Genomic DNA, 22,906 nt, shown 5'->3' on the forward strand with positions numbered 1-22,906 from the left:
AATAAAGCGCTTTATAAATAAAGGTGATTTGAATAAAAATATACTTGTGCTCTTTTCCCCAATAGTCTGAAAGAACACTTTATGAAAATCCAAATAGCCCAACATCTCAAAATTAACCAGTACAGAGTACACACACACACACACACACACACACACACACACACACACACACACACACTCTCTATCTCTCTCTCTCTTACACACACTCACACAACATTAAATAGACAACACACACTTACGGGTCAGTAAATCGCCTTTGGTCAAGAAAGGAGGAGATGATCCATTATATCAGTCTGTCCTGACAGAGAAACACACACACACACAATCGCACAGAAATCTCAACATCGACAGGTAAGAGAGTTTAAGACAGTTACTGTTGTTTTAACTTTACACTGATTACAACAGGATTGATTTAGCTGTGTTTGTATTAAATTATGCTCGGTTGTATTATTTACTCAAAACTAAAGCTTCTTTATTGACATTGATGGATCCATGAAGAATCTTTAACATCCATATAATCTTTTCCATTGCACAAAAGGTTCTTTATAGCGGAAAAAAGTTCTTTAGATTCTTAAAATGTTTTACACACTAAGAAAACATGGTTATTTTAAGAACTGATGAATGAAAGGCTCTTTGAGGAACCAAAAAAGGTTCTTCTGTGGGATCACTGAAAAAAAATAAAAATAAAATAAATAAGAGCATAAAATAAAACAATAAGAGCATAAAATAAAATTTAAATAATAAAAATGCATTTACAGTAATACACTGTAGAACAGCACTGCAATTACAGATCTCTCTGTCTATGAGTTTAATTCTGAAGGGTTTAAAGCGGAAACGTGCAGCATAAAGCTGTTCTGTAAGACTGAACTGACACGCATCAGCTTTAGGAGCTTCATGTGTGTTTATAATTGATGCGGAAGCTAATCAGCAATGATCAAGTAGGAATGACATGTGCTGAAGTTCTGGATTCTGTACGAACTTGAGCTGTTGCACTTCAGAGCAAATGAAGCTGGTTTATTGAGTCTGTTTTCTGCCTTTCCCTCAGGAATGGAGAGAATCACACTGACGTCTCTTCTGCTCTCAGGTGAGTGAGTGTTTCATGCAGAGCTTCACTAGTTCTAGTGCTCTAGTGTTGTGTGAGACGGACACTTGATTGAACTTTGTGTTTTCGTGAAACAGGTCAAACTGCTGCTATTTCTATGCCGGTAAATTAAATGAAAATATTTAGAGGAGAAATGAGAGGAGTTTGGGGCAAAAACACCAAAATAATAAAAATGCCACCAAACTTGGAGATATGGGCACAGAAATGCCCCTGATTGAGTTCTTGTTTTTAATATTTATAGTGAGCAACATCACACGAGCAAAACAGAATATCAGAACGATTGCAAATGTGATGTTGATTTTATTAGTTCAATAAATAGTTAATATAAAGGGATTTTAACTGTATCTTTTTTTGGTCTATTTTGCAAATGAAAATAGTTTGAAATAAAGCCCCCTTTATGCATCCACGGCTGCTACACATTTTTTAAAGTCAAACTTAAGGATATTTAAGACTTTTTAAGGCCTGAAGAAATAAAAAATAACACTGTACATTAGAGGTGTGCAATATTCACAAATATATATTGTTGATAAGAATAATGAGATGATGTGTTGCTGAGAGTGTTTTTGTGCTGGTATTGTGGCTGGTTTTGGCCTGTTGTGGACAGCTGACTCACAAACACATTCATATTATTCATATTCCCTGCGATGGGCGTCATAGTACTGACGCTGTTGACATTTCGTCTGCATCAAACGCACATGGCACCCTTTATCGTCAATATGAGACGCAGATAGATATGAGCCAGAAGGCGCCTCCTAGCGGTCTAACCCTAAACCTACCCCAGAACTAAACCTACCCATATCCTGTGCGTGTCATATTGACGCTAAAGGGTGCCATGTGCGTTCGATGTAGACGAAATGTCACAAGGGTCAGTATGTGACGTCCAAGGATGAGAATGCGTTGCAGCGTCAGTTCACAGAAGTGACAGAAATTAACTTTTTTTATTAAGGGGCATTTTTACCTGTATAAAGGGCATTTTTAACCTAAATTTGTTAGATGTACGCATCACCTTTTATGTCAAATTTTAACATTCAAATTAAATTCAATTAGAAATATAGCTGTGAGCAGCAAATATATAAGGCCTTTAAGCACTTGCATAAAAAGGTATTGTGTTTCATTTATCAAGCATGTAATCACTTATATTATAGATGGGAAAGACCATTTACTAGCCTGGCTAACGTCAGACCTCGTCTCATTGAGACGTGGTCTGGGAACCACATGTCTGATGCCATGTTGGATCCATAGATACATAGAAACAAACTGCTTTGGTGTGTCGCATAGACATTGTCATCGTCTTGCTGCTCCCTTCCCGTTCTGTGATTGGTTCCCTTTTTGAGGGGAAAATCTGGTCCATGGTGTCCAGGCTGCCTAGCAGCGTGAATAAAGCTCCTACCCAGGCTAACCATTTACAGCAAATTCTGCTTAAATTACTCCAAAAGTGATTCCCGCCGGCGAGTCTGCTAGCTGGCTGCAAACTGCGGAATGGATTTCCCGAACGGAGGCGCGGCTCAATGAGACACAGAGTTATGAGACACGCCCCCGCTCAAGAAATCCATTCCGCAGTTTGCGGCTAGCCAACACCGTCCGCTGTGTGGAAATACTTCACACTGGAAACACCGCAGAGCAAGACAGCGAAATGCAATGTTTGCAAAGCTGTAATTCAGAGCTCTTTGAAGCTCCCTAGCCTCGCGTCGTACAACACAACGAACGCAATCAAACATTTAAAAAAGCACCACGTTACTGTGCGTTCACACCAAACGCGAATAGCGCGTCAAATTCGCGTCTAGTTGGATGCTTGAATATTTTGAATCCATTCGCGTGTCCAGAGAAAAATTGACGCGCATAAAAAGCAAAAGTTTGAAGCGAAATTGACGAGCGTCTGAGGCAAAATCCGCTTGTCTGTTTGCAAGATGCTGATGTTGATCGAGCATTCATCGAGAGAGTTAACGTTACCGCATCGGACCCACGTAGCAAAATTTGTCTGGCCCACCTCTGGGCCTCATCCTTGCTTCAATTCTGGCCCAGTTCTGGCTGGGTCCCCGGCCCAAAACTGGCCCAACACACTGAAAACGGACTTAAACAACTTCCTCTGGCCCAGATGTGGCCCACACCCTGTAAAATGACTCTTATTTATTGATATGGCCCAGGTCTGGCCCAGGCACTGTAAGACAGATCTGGCTGAGAGTCGGCTGGGTCCCCGGGCCAGATGTGGCCCAGAAACTGTGAAACAGTGGCAGTGAAACACAAATTCAACCATTTAAAAAGATTAAGGGTTTTTATTATAAAATTAACTAATACACTTTAATATAAACCTGTATTAACAATGAACAAATACACTATTAACATTTATTTACAACACAATATGTAAACTACAAAATAACAAGTAAATTATATTTACTGTATATGATTAAAATAAAAACATCACTCTTTCACACACAAACTATCTTTCACTCTTTAAAACTAAATAAATTCCTTTTGCAAATGTCAAGTCACCATTAAATATCTAGCGCTATATACAGTAATGACTGTTTCAAAGCAGCTTTACAGGGTTAAACAGGAACATGATCAATGATGCAAACAGTTCAATTTGGCTGTAAAGCTGCTCTAAAAAGAAAATAGTGTCATTGTTCAGCTGAATTCAGTTCAGTGTTGATTCAGTTCTATTCAATAACTGTATAAAGTATATCAATTATAAAAAGAGTTCATTTTCATTATTAAGCAGCTCTGCAGAAAACAGTGATGTCATCGTCCAGCTCAGTTCAGTTCTCATATAATGGTGTCAATGCAGGCAGATCAATATTATTAAGAAGTGTCCCCAACTAAGCAAGCCAGAGGCGACAGTGGCAAGAAGCCAAGAACCCAAACTCCATCAGTGACAGAATGGAGAAAGAAAAACAGGCTTAGTCAGGGGGGCAGTTCTCCTCTGGTCAAACAACGAACATGGTGTGTGTTAGGATTCAGGTCGCTTCACAAGTCAGATTGTGGATTGATATCATTTAGAGTATTTTATTCAGCTCCTTTTGCTTGAAGATTGGAAAAGATTACATCAAGGTAAAAGAGTAGCAAAACTCGAGAGCATGTAGATGTGAATTTGAGAACTTGTACAATAGATATTTGTACAATAAAAGTTGAAGCTGGCCGTTGGGTCTGTGCGGAGGACTGGTCTGGTTCTCGTGGATCTGATCCGATGACTGTGCCGAGGACTGTTGTGTCAAAGGGGTCTTCACAGTGTTTGTGTCTAGGTCTCGTCTAGTTGTGATGTTCTCGTCTGGCATTCAGGGCTGTTGTGGCCATCTGAGGGTCCAGGTCCATCATCTGGTCTGGATATGGCCTAGATCCGGCTGACTACAGTAACCTTGGGATAAGACTGAGACAGAGAGACTAACATTAGCATAGATGCCATTCTTCTTACGATGTACCAAGTACATTCAGTGTTATGGGAAGTGTTTCTGGTTCTGGTTGACCAAATTTATGCAGCCTAACAATCCTTTAACAGATGTGAATTTTAGAAATGTTATGTTTATGCTAGGTTAAAGAGGTGTGTGTTTTTAAATAGATTTAAACTTATCTTATGTCTGCCCCTCGATCTGCTGCCAGGTCATGATCCCTCGACCTCCATCTCAGCAGCATTAGCTGTAAGGGTTTCTCTGAACTGCATCTTTTAAATAAAGGAATAGATATTGTGAGGTCAATATTAAATCTTAAGCATTAGTTTAAGCACATAGGTTTAACAAATGTTGTTGCCAGAGTTCACACAGCAGTTTAAAATATAGGTAACACTTTACAATAAGGTCTCAATTGTTAAAATTAGGCTAGTTAATGTGTTAACTAACATTACCAATGAACAATACATTTGTTCCAGTCTTTGTTAACATTAGCTAATAAAAATACAATAAAAAATTATAATAAAAATGAGTTCACTGTGCATTAACTAATGTTAACAAATACAAATTTTGATTTTAATAATGCATTAGCAAATGTTAAAATGAAAATGAACTAAAATTAATAAATGCTTAAGTATTGTGCATTCTTAGTCCATCTTAACTAATGTAGTTAAACTTATATTAACGAATGAAACCTTATTGTAGTGTTACAAAAATATCTGTAAAAAGTGTTGGGTCAGATTCCAAACAGTGCGTTCAGATGTTCGATCATAATCATAGTAATCCCCTCTGCAGTAAAATGTTAAGAAGAACTACCATTTTAATAACATTACACAGTGATATATAGCCTGCTTTACATTTTTATTTAACTCTAAAATGCTAACGCAGATTACGCTACATTCAAGAACACAAGACGTGCCAAAGACAATGAATTAAGAAGCTGCACTTATTTTGCAGCTTCTCTTGTATCTTACAACGCTTTTCCATTTCGGAGTTCCCCACAGCAGTGTTAAAAGCAAATAAATCTTTTTTTTTTATTTCAGATAGCCTACACGTCTCCGCGGGTGTAAGTTGTACACTGTGGTCAGTGTAGTTCGAATCACAAATAAATGACTCTTTTGAGAGGTTAGTGAATCAAATCAGAAAGAGTCGCCTGTATAGAGAACTATGGCGCCGAAAGCGTAACGTTAGTCCGACTCCTATGATTCGACTCCTATGAACTAACTAATCACTCGTTGAAGAAGACGAATTGGCTGACTAAATTTGAGCACAAGAATACCGGTATAACTCAATATCATTTCATTAGCCAAAATCACAGTGCACTGGATACAGAACAGCAGTATTTCTAATAAAAAAAGACTCACATTTATTCTAAAAAGAGACCGTAACGTTAGGCCTTCTCATCAACACTCTCTCCGGGACCGAATGGATTCTAACGTTAACGTATTATCATCGTAAACATCTGATCTAACGTTAGATATAAAACAAAACTATATTTATCTTGACAATTAATACATCAAACAGCACTAGAACAATAAATGAATTAAATTACTTACTCGTTTTTTCAGATGAATGATTCCTCTCGAAAACGTTGGTCTGTGTCTGCAGGATCTTCCTCAGGATTTAAATTAACCGCCAAAACCTTTTTTCAAGCGGCTGAGTTCCTTAATTGTAGTAGTGGCCCGCTTGTGACAAAACTAACTCGGGCCGATTGTAAATACACACAGCTATACCGAGTATGTTAACCGCCAAAACCTTTTTTCAAGCGGCTGAGTTCCTTAATTGTAGTAGTGGCCCGCTTGTGACAAAACTAACTCGGGCGGCGTCGGGCCGATTGTAAATACACACAGCTATACCGAGTATGGACCTGACACAAGTACAACTGCTTTCAGCCGAGGCTGGCCCATACAGAAAAAGCCGTAAATCAGCCAGATGTGTTATGCACAGTCGGCACGGATCTGGCCCATTATCTGTTCACCGGTGCCGACAGTGAGCCAACAGTGACGCATTTCAGCCGGAATCGGCCCGACTGTGCTTGCTATCTGGGGAGCGAGGATTACCCTTCAGATAGTGTGTGTGTAAGATGTTTAACGTTACACTTTCACTTTTCTTATATTTCAAGACTCAAGTATTTGACATTTTGGGAATGTAATAAATATTGACATGCCAATCAATTTGAAACCCTTACAGTTGCATATTTGTTTTCAGAATGGGATTTGTTTTACTGTTAACAGGATTTCCTGTTTTTCTGACTTCCTTTTCTGACTTTATAACGTTACTTACCTCAAGTTGCCTTTTGGGACATACATCAGGGCTCTACACTTACTTTTTGAACAAGGAGCACTGGTGCGCCTAAATAAAAAAATTTAGGAGCACAGACAAATATTTGGGGGCACAGTCATTTTTGTTGTATAAGTTTATCATTATAGTTATCATTATCATAATACTGAAGATTTAGGCCTAAATAACTGATCTCCCGGTAATATAGTGTCCTACTCTGCCCCTCCTCATTCATAGGCGTCGATTTCGGGGGGGACGGGGGGGACGCGTACCCACCAGATTTCGTCATTTTGTACCCACCACTTTTAACTTTTTAAAAAAAACAACGTGTCAGTTCTCGGTTACGGACGTGCATGAGCGCTCTGAAAGCGGCACTAAAAGACTGCTTTAAAACTTTCACAGAGACCTCAAACAGAACAGCTGCCTTTCTTTAAATTGAATTTCGTTTTGTATTAATTATATCTTAATTTTAATCAATGTTTCATGAACCAATTGCCTGGATTTAATAAGTAAATATAGCAGAATCACGACATGGAGGCGCCGGCGAGTGAACTGGAGTTCGTCTCATAAATGAACCGAAACTCAGCGTATAATGCACATTCACATTCACAGCGTATTTAGACACATTTAGACGCATTCATAATCATTACTTTTACCGGTTCTTTGTGGCAAGCTTTATGCGTGCGGTCGTGCGCTTGAGTGCGGCTATACGTAAACGCTCATTATCCTGTAGGCTATAAGTAATTAAATTAATATAAAGGGGCGATTTGTCCACGAATGACTTAAATAAACAACTAGCCTACTAGTCGACTAGAAAAAAAACTTTGAGTCGGAAGCAGCCCTTATTCCACATATTTTCGATTTCGAACCAGGCAACAGGACATCTGGGTTGAGCCAGCGACCCTGCGGAATGAACGAGCGGAGCAGAATATTCAGAAATGCGCTCTCCACTCACGAGCTCTGATCAGAACAAACCTGAACCTCACTGTCTGCTGAACTTGCGCAGAAACATCAAAATATAACCAGCTTTTTAAAATGTTTTTTTTTTAAACTAAACACTATTTTAGCACAAATTATGAGCTTATTGGCGATTTTTTATTATAATTATTGACAAAATTCGAATAGGCTATAGTAAAAGTTTTTTTTTTTTTTTTGAAAGTTTTGGGTGGGCCTGTTGAAAAGTGCCTGAGCTACAGGACATCGTCTTTCAAAACATAACCTGCGCGAAAGAGAGAGAAAAAAATGAATGCGTCATTGTACCCAGCACATTTCAAACCAAACTGACGCTCATGATGATGTATTTGCAGCTGTTTCTATAGAAAAATGCTGTGTCACTCGCACGAGTGCGCCCAAATATTTTTTCACGTTCGCACGCCGAAATATTTACTCGCATGTGCGAGTGAAATGGGCGCACTGTAGAGCCCTGCATACATCAGGCATGTGATTGGCTAAGGACAAAAAAGCAGGAAAATATAATCTTTCAGTGCGCGAAACCATGAAAATATGAAACGCTTCAAAACAGAGCGCACAAAGCGCGTATGCGCATCGCGGGCGCAGAATGATGTGCTCAAAGCAACATGGAGTGACAGTGTGCAGCGCTGCGCTGCACAAGTGCGCATTTAAAAGTTCATGGCACAAAGCGAAGAAATGTCGAGCGCACAAATCCTAGTGTCTATCTGTCCAACAGTTTATTGATCATTTGTTTCTTCACAGTTTTAAATTCCAGTTATTGTGCGTTTGATGCCGATTCATAGTCCTTGTGATGTGTGTGATCTAACAGGCACACGGTAGCGAGTCGTTTAAAAACAGCAACAAACTCCAACAAAATAAAGTCATTTTATGCAAATCCACAGCCTTTTCTCTACAGATCAAGCATTATAATGTAATGTGATCATATTGGAGAGTTTTGCCGTGCATGTATGCTGCTGTAACCGGAAGAGGCGCGCGCGCTGTTTGAATACTGAATGGAGAATGACAGCCGCAGAGGAGGGAAAACGAGTTTTCGTAAACTTTAATGATGTAAATAGACTTCTGTCCCTCACATTAACCTATGAAATAGGCTTCAGATGAATTTGTCACCCAAACTGACGTGAAAAAAACGCCCGGTGTGGCCCTGTTGCGCGGGGACGGCGATTGTGGTTCCGTCCCAGGTTACCATGGTGACGGCTGTGAGATATTTTTTTTACAGATCTGCATGATTCACGTAGGTCACATTTTCAGGTCGGAAAATCCGGAATTCCGGATTAATCCGGAAAAATCACATCCCTGATACATGCATACATACGTAACGTTACATATCATAACTTACTTGCCTGTTGAGAGAAGTTTATTTCAGCATCATATAAAATAAACAATAATGATAATAATAATATTAAAGCAAACACAACTCTGGTATCGGAATAGTATCGGTATCGGCCGATATCCAAATTCAGGTATCGGGATCGGATCGGAAGTGAAAAAATGTGGATCGGTGCATCCCTAATTTTTATACAGAATTAACATTTTGGAAGGGATATCTGAAAGGTGAATATGGATTATTGAATTTTTAATAGTGAAAACGTGTGTGAAATATTTTGAATTGAAATATTCACAGCTGAAATATACAACCATGTTGAATTTCAGCCCATAAAAATAGGCCTAAAAATACACTGCATTAAAATGCAAGCAGGGCTAGGCTAATGCAATGCATATTTTCTTCAAGTAGTGCAATTCAACAAGCTTTTTTGTTTCAAAAACATTTGTCATTATTTTACTGCCATAAATGTCTGTCATCGATCAGAAGGTGAGATGTGAGTCTTGAGATCTGTGTGAATTCTCTCTTCTCAGCCGTGGTCAGTTTGTCTGCAGGCGCTTTGCGTCAGTATCACTTTGTGAATGAGAGAAAGAGTTGGACTGAAGCTCAGAAACACTGCAGAGGGAAATACACAGATCTGGCCACAGTCACCGACACACAAGATCAGGACGACACAGAGCGGGTCATAAAGAGTGTGAACTCTAATGCTAACCCTGTCTGGATTGGGCTGAGGAGCACAAACACATGGATATGGTCTCTGAATAACTCCACGTTCTACACAGCAAACGAGTCTCAGTACAGGAACTGGGAAACAACACCAGCACAACCACAAGGAGATGGAGACTGTGCTTATATGAACACTGATGGACAATGGCATGATATAGCCTGTAGTTCAATGAGGCAATTCATCTGCTATAATGGTGAGTTCAGCTGTAAGATCACAACACACTGAAATGTGTTAAAAGACCATATTGAGTGTTTTCATGTACAATACTAATAAAAAACACTTTTAGTTTTGAATGATGAACCATAATTGCATTTAGTGAATTTGTCTTTTTGTCCTTATGTTCTTGTTTCTTTGTCCTTAAATATTTTCTTGTGTTTTATTTCTCTTACATTTCACAATATTAGACAATGTCTTTATCTTTTAAAGCCAGCAGTAAAGGATTCGTCCCTATAAATGTGACAAAGACTTGGACTGAAGCTCAGAGTTATTGTAGACAGTATCACACAGATCTGGCCAGTGTGAGGAATGAGAGTGAGAATAATGAGATTAAGAACATAATACACAACCTAACTCCACCTGAATCGGCCTGGATCGGTCTGAACAGACTCTGGGTTTGGTCAGATAACAGCACCTCCACATTCACACACTGGCTAGCTGGTCAACCTGACAATCCATCTGGAAGTGATGATGCCTGCACCGTGATTGATATCAAAGACCACCAAGGACGATGGGCGGATGATGATTGTAAAGCATCTCATCGCTTTCTGTGTTATGACGGTAAGGAGACGCTCTCACACACACAATCATCTGAACAAAGGCAACTCTACATGTGAAACAGAAACTCTAATCAGAGAACGAGTGCACTACAACTTTAACCCAACACTAATCACACATTTCTGACTGGGTTATTAATTATAGTGGATATTTCCAAACAAATCCATATGAACTGAGTGGAGTGTGAAGAGATACGATCACATTATATGACGAACAGAGTTCATTTAGGCTTTCATTCACATACAAACAGAAGCTCCAACGTGCATCACATGATGCAAAAGAACCAATCAGGTTTGTTCTAGCGTGTGCTAGACTTAAAAAAACTTAAGACACTGTCTTAACATCATGGTTATGTTTATGCAATCAGCGCCAGGTTTCGTTAAAATATGAAGATAAACTAAAGTCTTATGGGTTTGGAACGACACGAGTGCAAGTAAACAATGACAGAATTTACATTTCTGGGAGGATTGTTGTTTAACTAAAAATGTTTAATGTTTTTGTGGCAACACTTTAGTTTAGGGTCTAATTCTCACTATAAACTAGCAGCTTATGATCATCATATTACTAGGATATTCACTGTTTATTAGCACATATTAATGCATTATTCAGCATGACCATATTCTACATCCCTTGATCCACCCAATTCCTAAACCTAACAACTACCTTTCTAACTACAACCCCAAATCAGAAAAAGTTGGGACACTGTACAAATTGTGAGTAAAAAAGGAATGGAATAATTTACAAATCTCATAAACTTATATTTTATTCACAATAGAATATAGATAACATATCAAATGTTGAAAGTGAGACATTTTGAAATGTCATGCCAAATATTGGCTCATTTTGGATTTCATGAGAGCAACACATTCCAAAAAAGTTGGGACAGGTAGCAATAAGAGGCCGGAAAAGTTAAATGTACATATAAGGAACAGCTGGAGGACCAATTTGCAACTTATTAGGTCAATTGCCAACATGATTGGGTATAAAAAGAGCCTCTCAGAGTGTCAGTGTCTCTCAGAAGTCAAGATGGGCAGAGGATCACCAATTCCCCCAATGCTGCGGCGAGAAATAGTGGAGCAATATCAGAAAGGAGTTTCTCAGAGAAAAATTGCAAAGAGTTTGAAGTTATCATCATCTACAGTGCATAATATCATCCAAAGATTCAGAGAATCTGGAGCAATCTCTGTGCTTAAGGGTCGAGGCCGGAAAACCATACTGGATGCCCGTGATCTTCGGGTCCTTAGACGGCTACTGCATCACTACAGGAAGGCTACTGTAATGGAAATCACAACATGGGCTCAGGAATACTTCCAGAAAACATTGTCGGTGAACACAATCCACCGTGCCATTCGCCGTTGCCGGCTAAAACTCTATAGGTAAAAAAAAAAGCCATATCTAAACAGGATCCAGAAGCGCAGGCGTTTTCTCTGGGCCAAGGCTCATTAAAAATGGACTGTGGAATATTGGAAAACTGTTCTGTGCTCAGACGAGTCAAAATTTGAAGTTCTTTTTGGAAAACTGGGACGCCATGTCATCCGGACTAAAGAGGACAAGGACAACCCAAGTTGTTATCAGCGCTCAGTTCAGAAGCCTGCATCTCTGATGGTATGGGGTTGCATGAGAGCGTGTGGCATGGGCAGCTTACACATCTGGAAAGGCACCATCAATGCTGAAAGGTATATTCAAGCTCTAGAACAACATATGCTCCCATCCAGACGGGAAGACCTTGTATTTTCCAACATGACAATGCCAGACCATATACTGCATCAATTACAATATCATGGCTGCGTAGAAGAAGGATCCGGGCCCTGAAATGGCCAGCCTGCAGTCCAGATCTTTCACCCATAGAAAACATTTGGTGCATCATAAAGAGGAAGATGCAACAAAGAAGACCTAAGACAGTTGAGCAACTAGAAGCCTGTTTTAGACAAGAATGGGACAACATTCCTATTCCTAAACTTGAGCAACTTGTCTCCTCAGTCCCCAGATGTTTGCAGACTGTTATAAAAAGAAGAGGGGATGCCACACAGTGGTAAACATGGCCTTGTCCCAACTTTTTTGAGATGTGTTGATGCCATGAAATTTAAAATCAACTTATTTTTCCCTTAAAATTATACATTTTATCAGTTTAAACATTTGATATGTCATCTATGTTGTATTCTGAATAAAATATTGAAATTTGAAACTTCCACATCATTGCATTCTGTTTTTATTCACAATTTGTACAGTGTCCCAACTTTTTCTGATTTGGGGTTGTATTAATAAGCAGTAAATATGAGTATACACACTCACCTAAAGGATTATTAGGAACACCTGTTCAATTTCTCATTAATGCAATTATCTAATCAACCAATCACATGGCAGTTGCTTCAATGCATTAAGGGGTGTGGTCCTGGTCAAGACAATCTCCTGAACTCCAAACTGAATGTCAGAATGGGAAAGAAAGGTGATTTAAGCAATTTTGAGCGTGGCATGGTTGTTGGTGCCAGACGGGCCGGTCTGAGTATTTCACAATCTGCTCAGTTACTGGGATTTTCACGCACAACCATTTCTACGGTTTACAAAGAATGGTGTGAAAAGGGAAAAACATCCAGTATGCGGCAGTCCTGTGGGCGAAAATGCCTTGTTGATGCTAGAGGTCAGAGGAGAATGGGCCGACTGATTCAAGCTGATAGAAGAGCAACTTTGACTGAAATAACCACTCGTTACAACCGAGGTATGCAGCAAAGCATTTGTGAAGCCACAACACGCACAACCTTGAGGCGGATGGGCTACAACAGCAGAAGACCCCACCGGGTACCACTCATCTCCACTACAAATAGGAAAAAGAGGCTACAATTTGCACAAGCTCACCAAAATTGGACAGTTGAAGACTGGAAAAATGTTGCCTGGTCTGATGAGTCTCGATTTCTGTTGAGACATTCAGATGGTAGAGTCAGAATTTGGCGTAAACAGAATGAGAACATGGATCCATCATGCCTTGTTACCACCGTGCAGGCTGGTGGTGGTGGTGTAATGGTGTGGGTAGACATGTGCCGGTATTCGGTAATGCGATAAATCGCGGTAATGAATATGCACGATACTGTTATCGCGGGCACTTCAAAATACCGTGAAAAATAATAGATCCGAATTTAGATTTTTAGAACGCGCATTATAGCTTATTTTCCATCAACCGCTTAAACAAACACTGCGTATATGCTGCGCGAAACACGTGCGCACTCTGATGTAAACAATCGCCACGTGTATAAGCATGCGGCCGGTGCGCACTTCTAGTCTAATGTAAACAGTCCTCACATGGAGAAGCAGCATGGTGGAAGGAGGAACGCCGCCGCCGATCTATCCGGATCCATCCCGCTTCTAAAAGCAGAGCTGCCGACTCGACGCATTCAGCGCGAGACTCTTCACACGCTCACGCCACACATCCGTTTTCTCACGCAGAGAAAAATCGCGGAGCAAAGAGGACACGAAGACCGTCAAACAAGACAGAGCAGGTTACTTTTGATATGAAACAGGAGAACAATTGTGTCACAGAACGTTACATTTAAACCATTTAATGACCAGCAGCATGTTAGATTACTAAAACAAATAGATAAAGAGGAGTATTTTGCTGAATATGTGCACTGCACTTTTTTACATATTTATTATATTTTTACTTGTGTCATTACATAATTGTTATTATAATGAAAACCACATTATATTTGATTTAATTAGTTATTTGTAACCTTTAATAATACCAGCTGATAGGGCTCTATATGGTTACATAGCATTATGTGAGATTTTTTTTTTCATGAAAAAAAAAACAAAACATGTGGGCTATCTACTGTAGCCTTCCTAATATTTATCCAAAATTAGTCAATATTGAATCAAGATTTAAATCAAATCCCAAGTATTGAATTGAAATAATTAAATTTGTGTTAAGCAATACAAACAGTAGCCTACCAGTCATTGTACCATGTAATCATTGTAACATGTTGTCACTAAACTTAATAAAATTCAGTTTAGTTACCAAATGTTTTGACAATCACAATTACACCTTGTGATGCAAGTTTTATTTATTTTTTTACATCCCCCCCAATCCATCTGTTTCTCATGTGCAATTAAAATATCGTGATAATACCGTATACCGTGATAAAAGATCACTCAATTAATCGCAGCATGAAAATGTGATACCGGCACATGCCTAGGTGTGGGGGATGTTTTCTTGGCACACTTTAGGCCCCTTAGTGCCAATTGGGCATCGTTTAAATGCCACGGCCTACCTGAGCATTGTTTCTGACCATGTCCATCCCTTTATGACCACCATGTACCCATCCTCTGATGGCTACTTCCAGCAGGATAATGCACCATGTCACAAAGCTCGAATCATTTCAAACTGGTTTCTTGAACATGACAATGAGTTCACTGTACTAAAATGGCCCCCACAGTCACCAGATCTCAACCCAATAGAGCATCTTTGGGATGTGGTGGAACGGGAGCTTCGTGCCCTGGATGTGCATCCCACAAATCTCCATCAACTGCAAGATGCTATCCTATCAATATGGGCCAACATTTCTAAAGAATGCTTTCAGCACCTTGTTGAATCAATGCCACGTAGAATTAAGGCAGTTCTGAAGGCGAAAGGGGGTCAAACACAGTATTAGTATGGTGTTCCTAATAATCCTTTAGGTGAGTGTATAAGCAAAAGTTGCAGTTAATAGTTAGTGAATAGTGATTGTTTTTGTTCCTTGATCTGTTTGTGTTGCAGATAAACTGGTTCTGATCAGACAGAATCTGACGTGGACAGGAGCTCTGAGATACTGCAGAGATGAAGACATGGACCTGGTGTCGGTGGACTCTGAGGAGATCCAGCTTCGGGTGGAGAACGTGAACTCGATGGCCTCCACCGCTCACGTGTGGCTGGGTCTCCGTCACTCCTGCGTGCTCGGCCTCTGGTTCTGGGTCAGCGGTCAGACCCTGTGCTATGAGCAGTGGGCTCCGGGTAACGGCACCGGGGAGGAGGACTGCTTTCCGACAGTGAGATCCGGAGCCATTCAGACCAGCAACCAGCGCTGGATCAGCCTTCCTGAAACTGAGACAAACAACTTCATCTGCACCAAGTGAGAGATTCGAGTAACGGTTTATGAAGATTCAATCAAGCCAAATTAACTTAATTTAAAGTCTATATAACCTTCACTTTTCTGAGATCAATATATATATATATATATATATATCATTTAGAACATATTATTTCGTAATTAACACTTACATTTACTTTTGTGGCAAGTTTTATCATTATAATAATATATGATACATGCACACTGAGTTTACTTACAATCCAACTTTCTTCATCATTATGGATTATTTCCAACAGATCTGAAAAGTGCACAGGTGACAATGTGAGAAAGTGCAAAAATCATATTTATTATATTTTTCCCCCGTTCCGAAATCATATTTTGCCTAAAGAAAACATTTAAACAGTTACAATTAAGCACATTTAAAAATATAATTTTAATTATTGTTATGCAAAAATGTTGTAGAGTACCCTATAACTGTAAATTTAGTACTTTACAATGAAAATCAAAGAGATAATCTTAAAAATAACGTCATTAATGGTGATTTTCTTTTTTTTGTGGGCTTGATATGTGCTGCAAACTCCATTTAAAATTATTGCAAAAATAAACATATGCAACTAAACAGCCTTTGCTTTAGTTTGTTTACTATGTTGACAGAAAAAGTGATGGAATTTTAAACAAGATCAATGTGACGATCTTATATTGATTGAAAGATGTCATGGAATATTTATACTTCTGAAGAACATCAGCATAAACATTTAAATCAACTGGGGAAGGTTAAAATGTTATTAAAATATTGTCCTTAGATACTTTTTTGTTTTTTGACAAATTAAATTTGCCTCGGTCTTTTGACATATAAGAGGTCTTTGTACCATTAAAACATCCTGCATTTGTTTAATAAAGCTCCAAAAATGGCCTGTTTTTATGGTGGGTGACTTTATTAAATGATTTTATAATGCTTATGGATTATTTGGATAATGTTTTCAATAGCGAGTGAGTGTGTGTTGATATGTTTCCTATGCAGTGACGTTAGCCAATCATAACAGTGGGCGTTTACCAAAGCCTTAAAGGAGCCTTTAAACCTGATCATTTCAGACAGAGGGTTGAAAATAATTGGTATAAGTGAACCTCAAGGAACATACTAAAATACATATATTAATCCATATCATGACCTCTTTAAAGGACCTACACATATATGCAATGGTGCCAAAATTGTTTTTGAGTTATATATACAAATACCAAAACAAGTGGCATTTATTTTAAAGAAATGCAGCACAAACACAATCAAAAAAAGATTGTAATATGAAACAACGAAAAAAAAAACGTGTTGGACAATTTCTGGTTGGAAAACTTGAAGCAATGTGTGAACTTGAGGAACACTGACTTCACAGATCCACTAAAATTAAGGATAATATAATTCACAGTGACTCAGAGAAGTGCTAGTATTGCTCGAGCATAACCTGAACACAGATGCCACTTGTTTTGAAAGATATTTAGATATTTTAAGTGTCTGAATAATGTACTTCCTTTCTATTTATAATTATCCATCAACTACCCATTCATTTGGGCTGTATAATTACCCTTATAAACATCTGTATGTAAATATATTTCTGAATATCAGGGGATTTCTGTGGTGGTTTTTATTCTGTTCTCCTTTCTGAGAAAATAAAGCTTTGGAAGAAGCTTAATTTGACATTGATGTATTTTGTCTGACTGTCATCTCATGTGAATCTGATGTTTTATCTTTCTCACATTACAAATATGAGAATTGTTTTTTTTACACAAATTTTACCCATGCAAAAATCTTTTTCTTTTTTTTGTATTAAAAACAGTTATTTTTTTAGCATTGAGACATTATTTTCATTACAATTAAGCACATTCACTCCTTAAGGCGAGACACGGCAGGCAAAAACATTGTTTGTTTGTGTTGTTCAATTTTGAGATTTTTGGATATTTGTCTTCAATATCATGGCTTCTTTCAGACTTGTGGTGAAAAAAGTCCGAAATACACATTTAGGTCTTTATTTTAAATCAAATCAAATCAAGTATATTTGTATAGCGCTTTTCACAATACAGATTGTATCAAAGCAGCTTCACAGTATTAAAATAAAATAATACAACAAAGTTTGTTTCTAGTGGAATTTATTGATTGATAGAATAAAATTAAATATCCCCAAAATATCCCAGTGTATTTTAACTACACTGTGTCTGTTTGCGTCTGTAGATTTCTCATAAATTCAACAAAAGTTGTCGTTCTTAATCCTCCCGCTGCTCCGTCATCACACACGCCGCTGGACAGCTCTCTCTCTCCTGTACAATGCTGTCGGATCCAAATATGGTCATTTCCTTTTTATCAGCAACCAATCGTGAAAGTGAAAGGGCTGAACGCGCAATCTCATTGGCTGATGATAAATCTTTAAAGCCCGTTTTCTCAAAATGACTTTTCTCTCTGAAATCTCCACTTCAGTAGCACCTATACACACTAAACTTTCCAGTCTTGTACTTAGTTATATTATGAAGACATTTACAGAGGGATTTGTAAATATATTATTCCTAGCCTGATTTATATAACATTTTATTCCAAAAAACATGGCGAAAATCATTTTTTAAGGCTATTGACAGTATATTCTGATTTACAGGATAACAAAAGTAGATATCCATAAATCCCTCTGTAATTTTTTCCCCCATCTAATATGTGAACACAATGAAAAAAATAATTTTTAACCCTTTATTCAATACTCAGATTTCGTTTTTTTTTAAATATATGCAAATTAGTGCATATTTAATTAGATGCCTAATTTGCATATTTAAACATTAAATTACAGAAAACTTGTAATACATTTTTTTCTCATCTTAATGAAGGTAATCAACTGGGAAAGTTTCATGGTGATATCTGCTAGTTAAAAAATTACCCTATTCACCTGTAGTGTCTCGCCTTAAATTCTCAATATTGTAATATTGAGTTTATTGTTAAGTAAAAAATTTGTAGAGTAGTCAACAATTATGGCAGAATTAGTATTCACAGTGACAATCGTAGTCTTTAGACTGGATCATTTTCATCTATATATATTCAACTTTTTCTACTCAAAGTTTAGGGTTGAGAATCCTGAAAATAACTTAATGGTGATAAAACACAGGCTTCAGTTTCAAATCTTTTTTCTTTTGTCTTTTTTCCTGAACAAAACATGTGTCTGTACAAAGCTCGACTGTTCATTATCCACATAAGTGTTTCAGATGCAAATGAAGGTCACGGCACATTTTTACGGTTTCCTGTGGCGTGTTTTGGCGCGTTCTCCCGCCACATTACGTCAACATCATCAGTGCAGAGTTCACGAGGCGCGCGTTCACGACGTCTGGAAATGTGAGTGTGATGGAGAAATATCTGCACTTCACGAGATCAGAAGCGCCCACACTTCCTGAAGATCTCACTTTCAAATAAATCTGCCCAATAAAGTCTGATTCAAAAATACTGCGATTGTTTCACAGGGGAAATTAAAATGTCTATATTAAACATCTTTATAATTAAAATTCATATCTGTGTCCTGAAACAAGCTAAATTTACACAAGGAAAAAGGTCATGAGCATATCTAGTTCATCTGTGGCTGGAGACTCACAAAACTCACACACACACACACACGCACTCTCTCTCACACACACACGCACTCTCTCTCACAAAACTCACACTCACACTCACACACGCACTCTCTCTCACACACACGCACTCTCTCTCACACACACACTGGACAGGATGACATCTAGTGGAGAAGACTAGTAATAAGATTAACGTCAATCAGATTTTGTTAAATTTTTGCGGAAATACATATGGAAAAAAATATTGATTCGTGGCTTTTGAGAACTGATATTTAATCGACCACATAAAAAAACAATTAATCGAAAAATCTATTTTTTGCCCAGCCTTAATTTTTTTTTTTTTTTTTACTGTATCTTTGTGTTGTTTTTACCAGCAAGGCCATCCCCAAAAGAAGCGTACGTCAGGTTTAGCTCACTTCTGGGTACAAATATTTCCCTAAAACATGTTTAACTAGGTACAAAGACACACAAACACACACACACACTCGTGTCATGTCTACCATTTCAAAGCCAGTGGTGACGCTCACTGCTACACAATTAGATCTTTATAGCGGCTCCGTTATTTTCATTAAATCACGCAGTGTCTGGCCCGACGGCCCCCGCGCTCTCCTGATTGGTTCAGCATGTCGGGACGCTCGTTTAAATACTGTGTGTGTTTGAGGAGATCCGTAGAGAAACTTCAGCTCACAATCTTCTGTGTTTCACTAACTTATCGCTTCGACTTCACGAGTTCGATCACAGGTAAGACTGAATCTCCTGATTTACTGGGTTTTTCCTGCAAATGAAGACTCATCATTAATTGCTTTCATTGTTCGTACAGTGACTTTAAGAATGAAGATCGCTTTGCTGGTTTTGTGTCTTCTGGTCTTCGGACACGCGCTGCCTGTAAGTGTTCCTGCACATTTTACTTTCTTCCAGGAAATGATTTGCTGTTTGAAGTCTAATATCAGAAATATTTTATCATCAGTTTATCATCTTATTTATTTATCTTATTTAGTTTATATATTTTATCATCACAAAAACTGTCAAGAAATGCTCAGGTCATATTTCACATGAAAAACCAAAAGAAAATAAATAACAGAATACATTGTTTTCATTACAGTTAAGCACATTTGCTTTTTAAATTCTCAATAGTGTAATGTGAAAAAAAAAAAAGTAATAATAAAAAGTTTAAATTATGGTAGAATTTGTTGTATTTTACACTAAAAATCATTGTCTCTGAAAAGGATTATTTACATAGATATTTATGTTTTCCACTCACAGTAAATATAATTTAGAGTTAATAATCTAGAAAAATAATTCAATAAAAGTGGTAAAACATATTTTATATGTTGACAGATATGAAATATGACAGATATTTTTGTGTGAGATTCCCCCCATACATTCGTCTCTACTTTTACATTATTGATATTTGAGGGGGAAATCAGCATGTGTTGCTAAATAAACAATTTTTCTCATTCTACAACTAATTAGATGCAGCGACGGAGAGTAACGCGATCAGAGAGTTCAGAAGACAACGGGGTATGAAACAAACATCAGAACATGAAAACATATGTATTTGAAATATATATACAATTTGTTTTACAGTTTTAACAAACTAATAAACTTAAAGTGATGCATATTTTTCAGTCATACATAAATAAAACTGTACAGATTTCTGTAATAGTATTAACAAACTGAATGTGTTTTAAATGCACAATAATCAACTTTATATATTCATCATCGATAAATCCAGTTTGTTTCAATATCAGACATTTTGAACTAATTGAATATTGCTTGTTCCACAGCTAGTCATATTTTAACTGTTTCTACTTTTAAACGGAATATATTTAATTGAACAGGTTTATGCTGATTTGAAAGAATTTAAATAAATGCATTTTGAAAATACAATAATTTGTTTTGTTTTTTTTAATTAATGATTTTGATTAATTAAATCAAATCAATGCAAATAAACTATGCCGTTTTTTGAGTGCAGAAATCTGACCTCTTGATGTATGACTGACAAATATGAATCACATTAAGTTTAATTAGTTTATGTTAAACCGTGTAATCCAAATGAATGAAAATTCTATAAGCAATTCAAATACATAAATCATAAATGTAGATTTTTTTTGTGTAGATTTGAATAAAATCATCACACAAATCTGAGTTTCTGATGGTTTTCAGAGCGACTCCGAGGGAAACAGCAACGAGAAGAAAGCAGAGGATGAAGAGGATGAAGGAAATGAGGAAGGAGGAGAAGATGAGGAAGAAGGAAATGAGGATGAAGGAAATGAGAATGAAGGAGGAGACGAAGATGAGGAAGAAGGAAATGAGGATGAAGAGGAAGGAGAAGATGAAGGAGGAAATGGAGAGGGGGAAGAAGGAGTGAAAGAAAACGAGGAAGAGGGAGAAGAGAAGGGAGGCACGGAAAATGAGGAAAATAAAGCAAAGGAAGATGAAGATGATGAGGAAGAGGGAGATGGAGAGAGCGAGGATGAAGAACAAAAGAAAGGAGAAAATGAGGAAGAGGAAGATTGCAGTGAGGAAGGAGACTGTGAGGAAAGTGACGGTGGTGATGAAGAGAGTGAAGACGAGACCAACGGAGATGAAGAACCAGCGATTGAGAAGATTTCATCGACAGACGTCAGTCACTCGTGTAATGATTTCATACAGGAATATTCTGGCTCATTTTCATCTGAACGTCTGTGCTGATTCAGCTGAAAATAACTGAAATATTACTGTAACAATATTACAATAACACTAACATAGCGCTGCAACCTCAAAATCGAATCCCTCTCGTCTCTCCCACAGGATATGACATCATGATGGGCGGAGCTCTCACAGGAAGACATCCTGAATGACACGGCCACCGTGAAGAAGATCATGATCGCTGATCCTGAAGTCAAAGAAGAAAATTATTGCAATTTCATATTCAACTCGCATGTAAATACAGACTGTAAGAAATAATTCATACTCACCTCATGAATCTGATGAATCAGATCAGAAAAAAGAACCGCATTAAAGTGGAAATAACTAAAATGTCAAGTGTAAATAAACTACAATTTTACAACATATTTTAAATATATTACAGATTACCATGACTAAACTGAAATTATAATTTAATATTCACTTTGTCATTCTGTTTTTTTTTTAATTACTTTCAATGTAATCTATTTTTCGCATATACCGTTTTAATAGGCCTTATAGTCAGGGAATATCATATGTCATTAATTTTTATGCACATTGGCACACACAGCACAATGGTCTAATATCACATTTAATTTTCAAAACTCACAACTTTCAAAGCTGTTTTATAGACATTTTGTCTAATGAAAGTTTATCTCAACAATTACCGCGTTGAACAAACTGAACTTTTCCCTCATCCTCGTTTTCATTCCTGTCAGAAATTAAACACGGCACTACAGTGATATTTTAACGGCTATTTCATAATAATGTTCTTTATCCAAAACGTCACTGATTTAGGATCAAATTAGGCATTATTTGATTATATAAAAGTACTAGTTTAATTAAGCGTGAAGCAAATATTTCTTACCTCAGAAACTCCTCTCCTTGCGTGCTCGAGACTCGAGGCGCTGTTTGCGCATGCGCCTTGTGCGCCCGTTCCAACGGTTTCTTTTTAAATGTAAATAAAACGTTTCATCAGACTGTCCTTGTTTTGTGTTTATTCTGACTAAAATACGCTGATTAGATATTACTTTAGGAATT

The 22,906-nt window shown here is 37.7% G+C and overlaps 2 protein-coding genes and 1 long non-coding RNA gene across 4 annotated transcripts; 2 read left to right on the forward strand and 1 right to left on the reverse strand.

Annotated features, from left to right (window-relative positions):
* The first annotated feature begins 273 nt into the window (after positions 1-273).
* LOC311073762 (C-type mannose receptor 2-like) lies at positions 274-15,712 on the forward strand. Its single transcript, XM_084099705.1, has 5 exons — positions 274-351; positions 1,046-1,084; positions 9,589-9,975; positions 10,209-10,559; positions 15,301-15,712. Exons 2-5 carry the CDS (start codon positions 1,048-1,050, stop codon positions 15,654-15,656), a joined length of 1,131 nt encoding a protein of 376 aa, XP_083955831.1. The 5' UTR covers positions 274-351; positions 1,046-1,047; the 3' UTR covers positions 15,657-15,712.
* LOC311073764 lies at positions 15,487-22,078 on the reverse strand. Its single transcript, XR_014604210.1, has 3 exons — positions 21,959-22,078; positions 15,868-15,908; positions 15,487-15,624 (listed from the first exon to the last, which is right to left on the reverse strand). It is a non-coding gene; the product is annotated as an uncharacterized lncRNA (long non-coding RNA).
* LOC311073763 (uncharacterized protein) lies at positions 20,657-22,846 on the forward strand. 2 transcript variants are annotated; one of them, XM_084099707.1, is made up of 3 exons: positions 20,657-20,719; positions 21,365-21,836; positions 21,992-22,846. In XM_084099707.1, coding segments are annotated over exons 1-3 (522 nt in total). In that variant the 5' UTR covers positions 20,657-20,671; the 3' UTR covers positions 21,994-22,846. The 2 variants fall into 2 exon arrangements, with proteins under 2 accessions (XP_083955833.1, XP_083955832.1); XM_084099706.1 differs by having other exon boundaries at positions 21,365-21,823.
* The last annotated feature ends 60 nt before the right edge of the window (positions 22,847-22,906 follow it).

Source organism: Abramis brama, assembly GCF_963993115.1.
Source record: "Abramis brama genome assembly, chromosome: 22".
NCBI lineage: Eukaryota > Metazoa > Chordata > Actinopteri > Cypriniformes > Leuciscidae > Abramis > Abramis brama.

Coding starts and splice junctions, on each gene's coding strand:
- LOC311073762 (XM_084099705.1), top strand. CDS start 1,048: ATGGAGAGAATCACACTGACGTCTCTTCTGCTCTCAG. Junction 1,085..9,588: donor GACGTCTCTTCTGCTCTCAG/GTGAGTGAGTGT, acceptor CTCTCTTCTCAG/CCGTGGTCAGTTTGTCTGCA. Junction 10,560..15,300: donor TCGCTTTCTGTGTTATGACG/GTAAGGAGACGC, acceptor TTTGTGTTGCAG/ATAAACTGGTTCTGATCAGA.
- LOC311073763 (XM_084099707.1), top strand. CDS start 20,672: ATGCAGCGACGGAGAGTAACGCGATCAGAGAGTTCAGAAGACAACGGG. Junction 20,720..21,364: donor AGAGTTCAGAAGACAACGGG/GTATGAAACAAA, acceptor GATGGTTTTCAG/AGCGACTCCGAGGGAAACAG.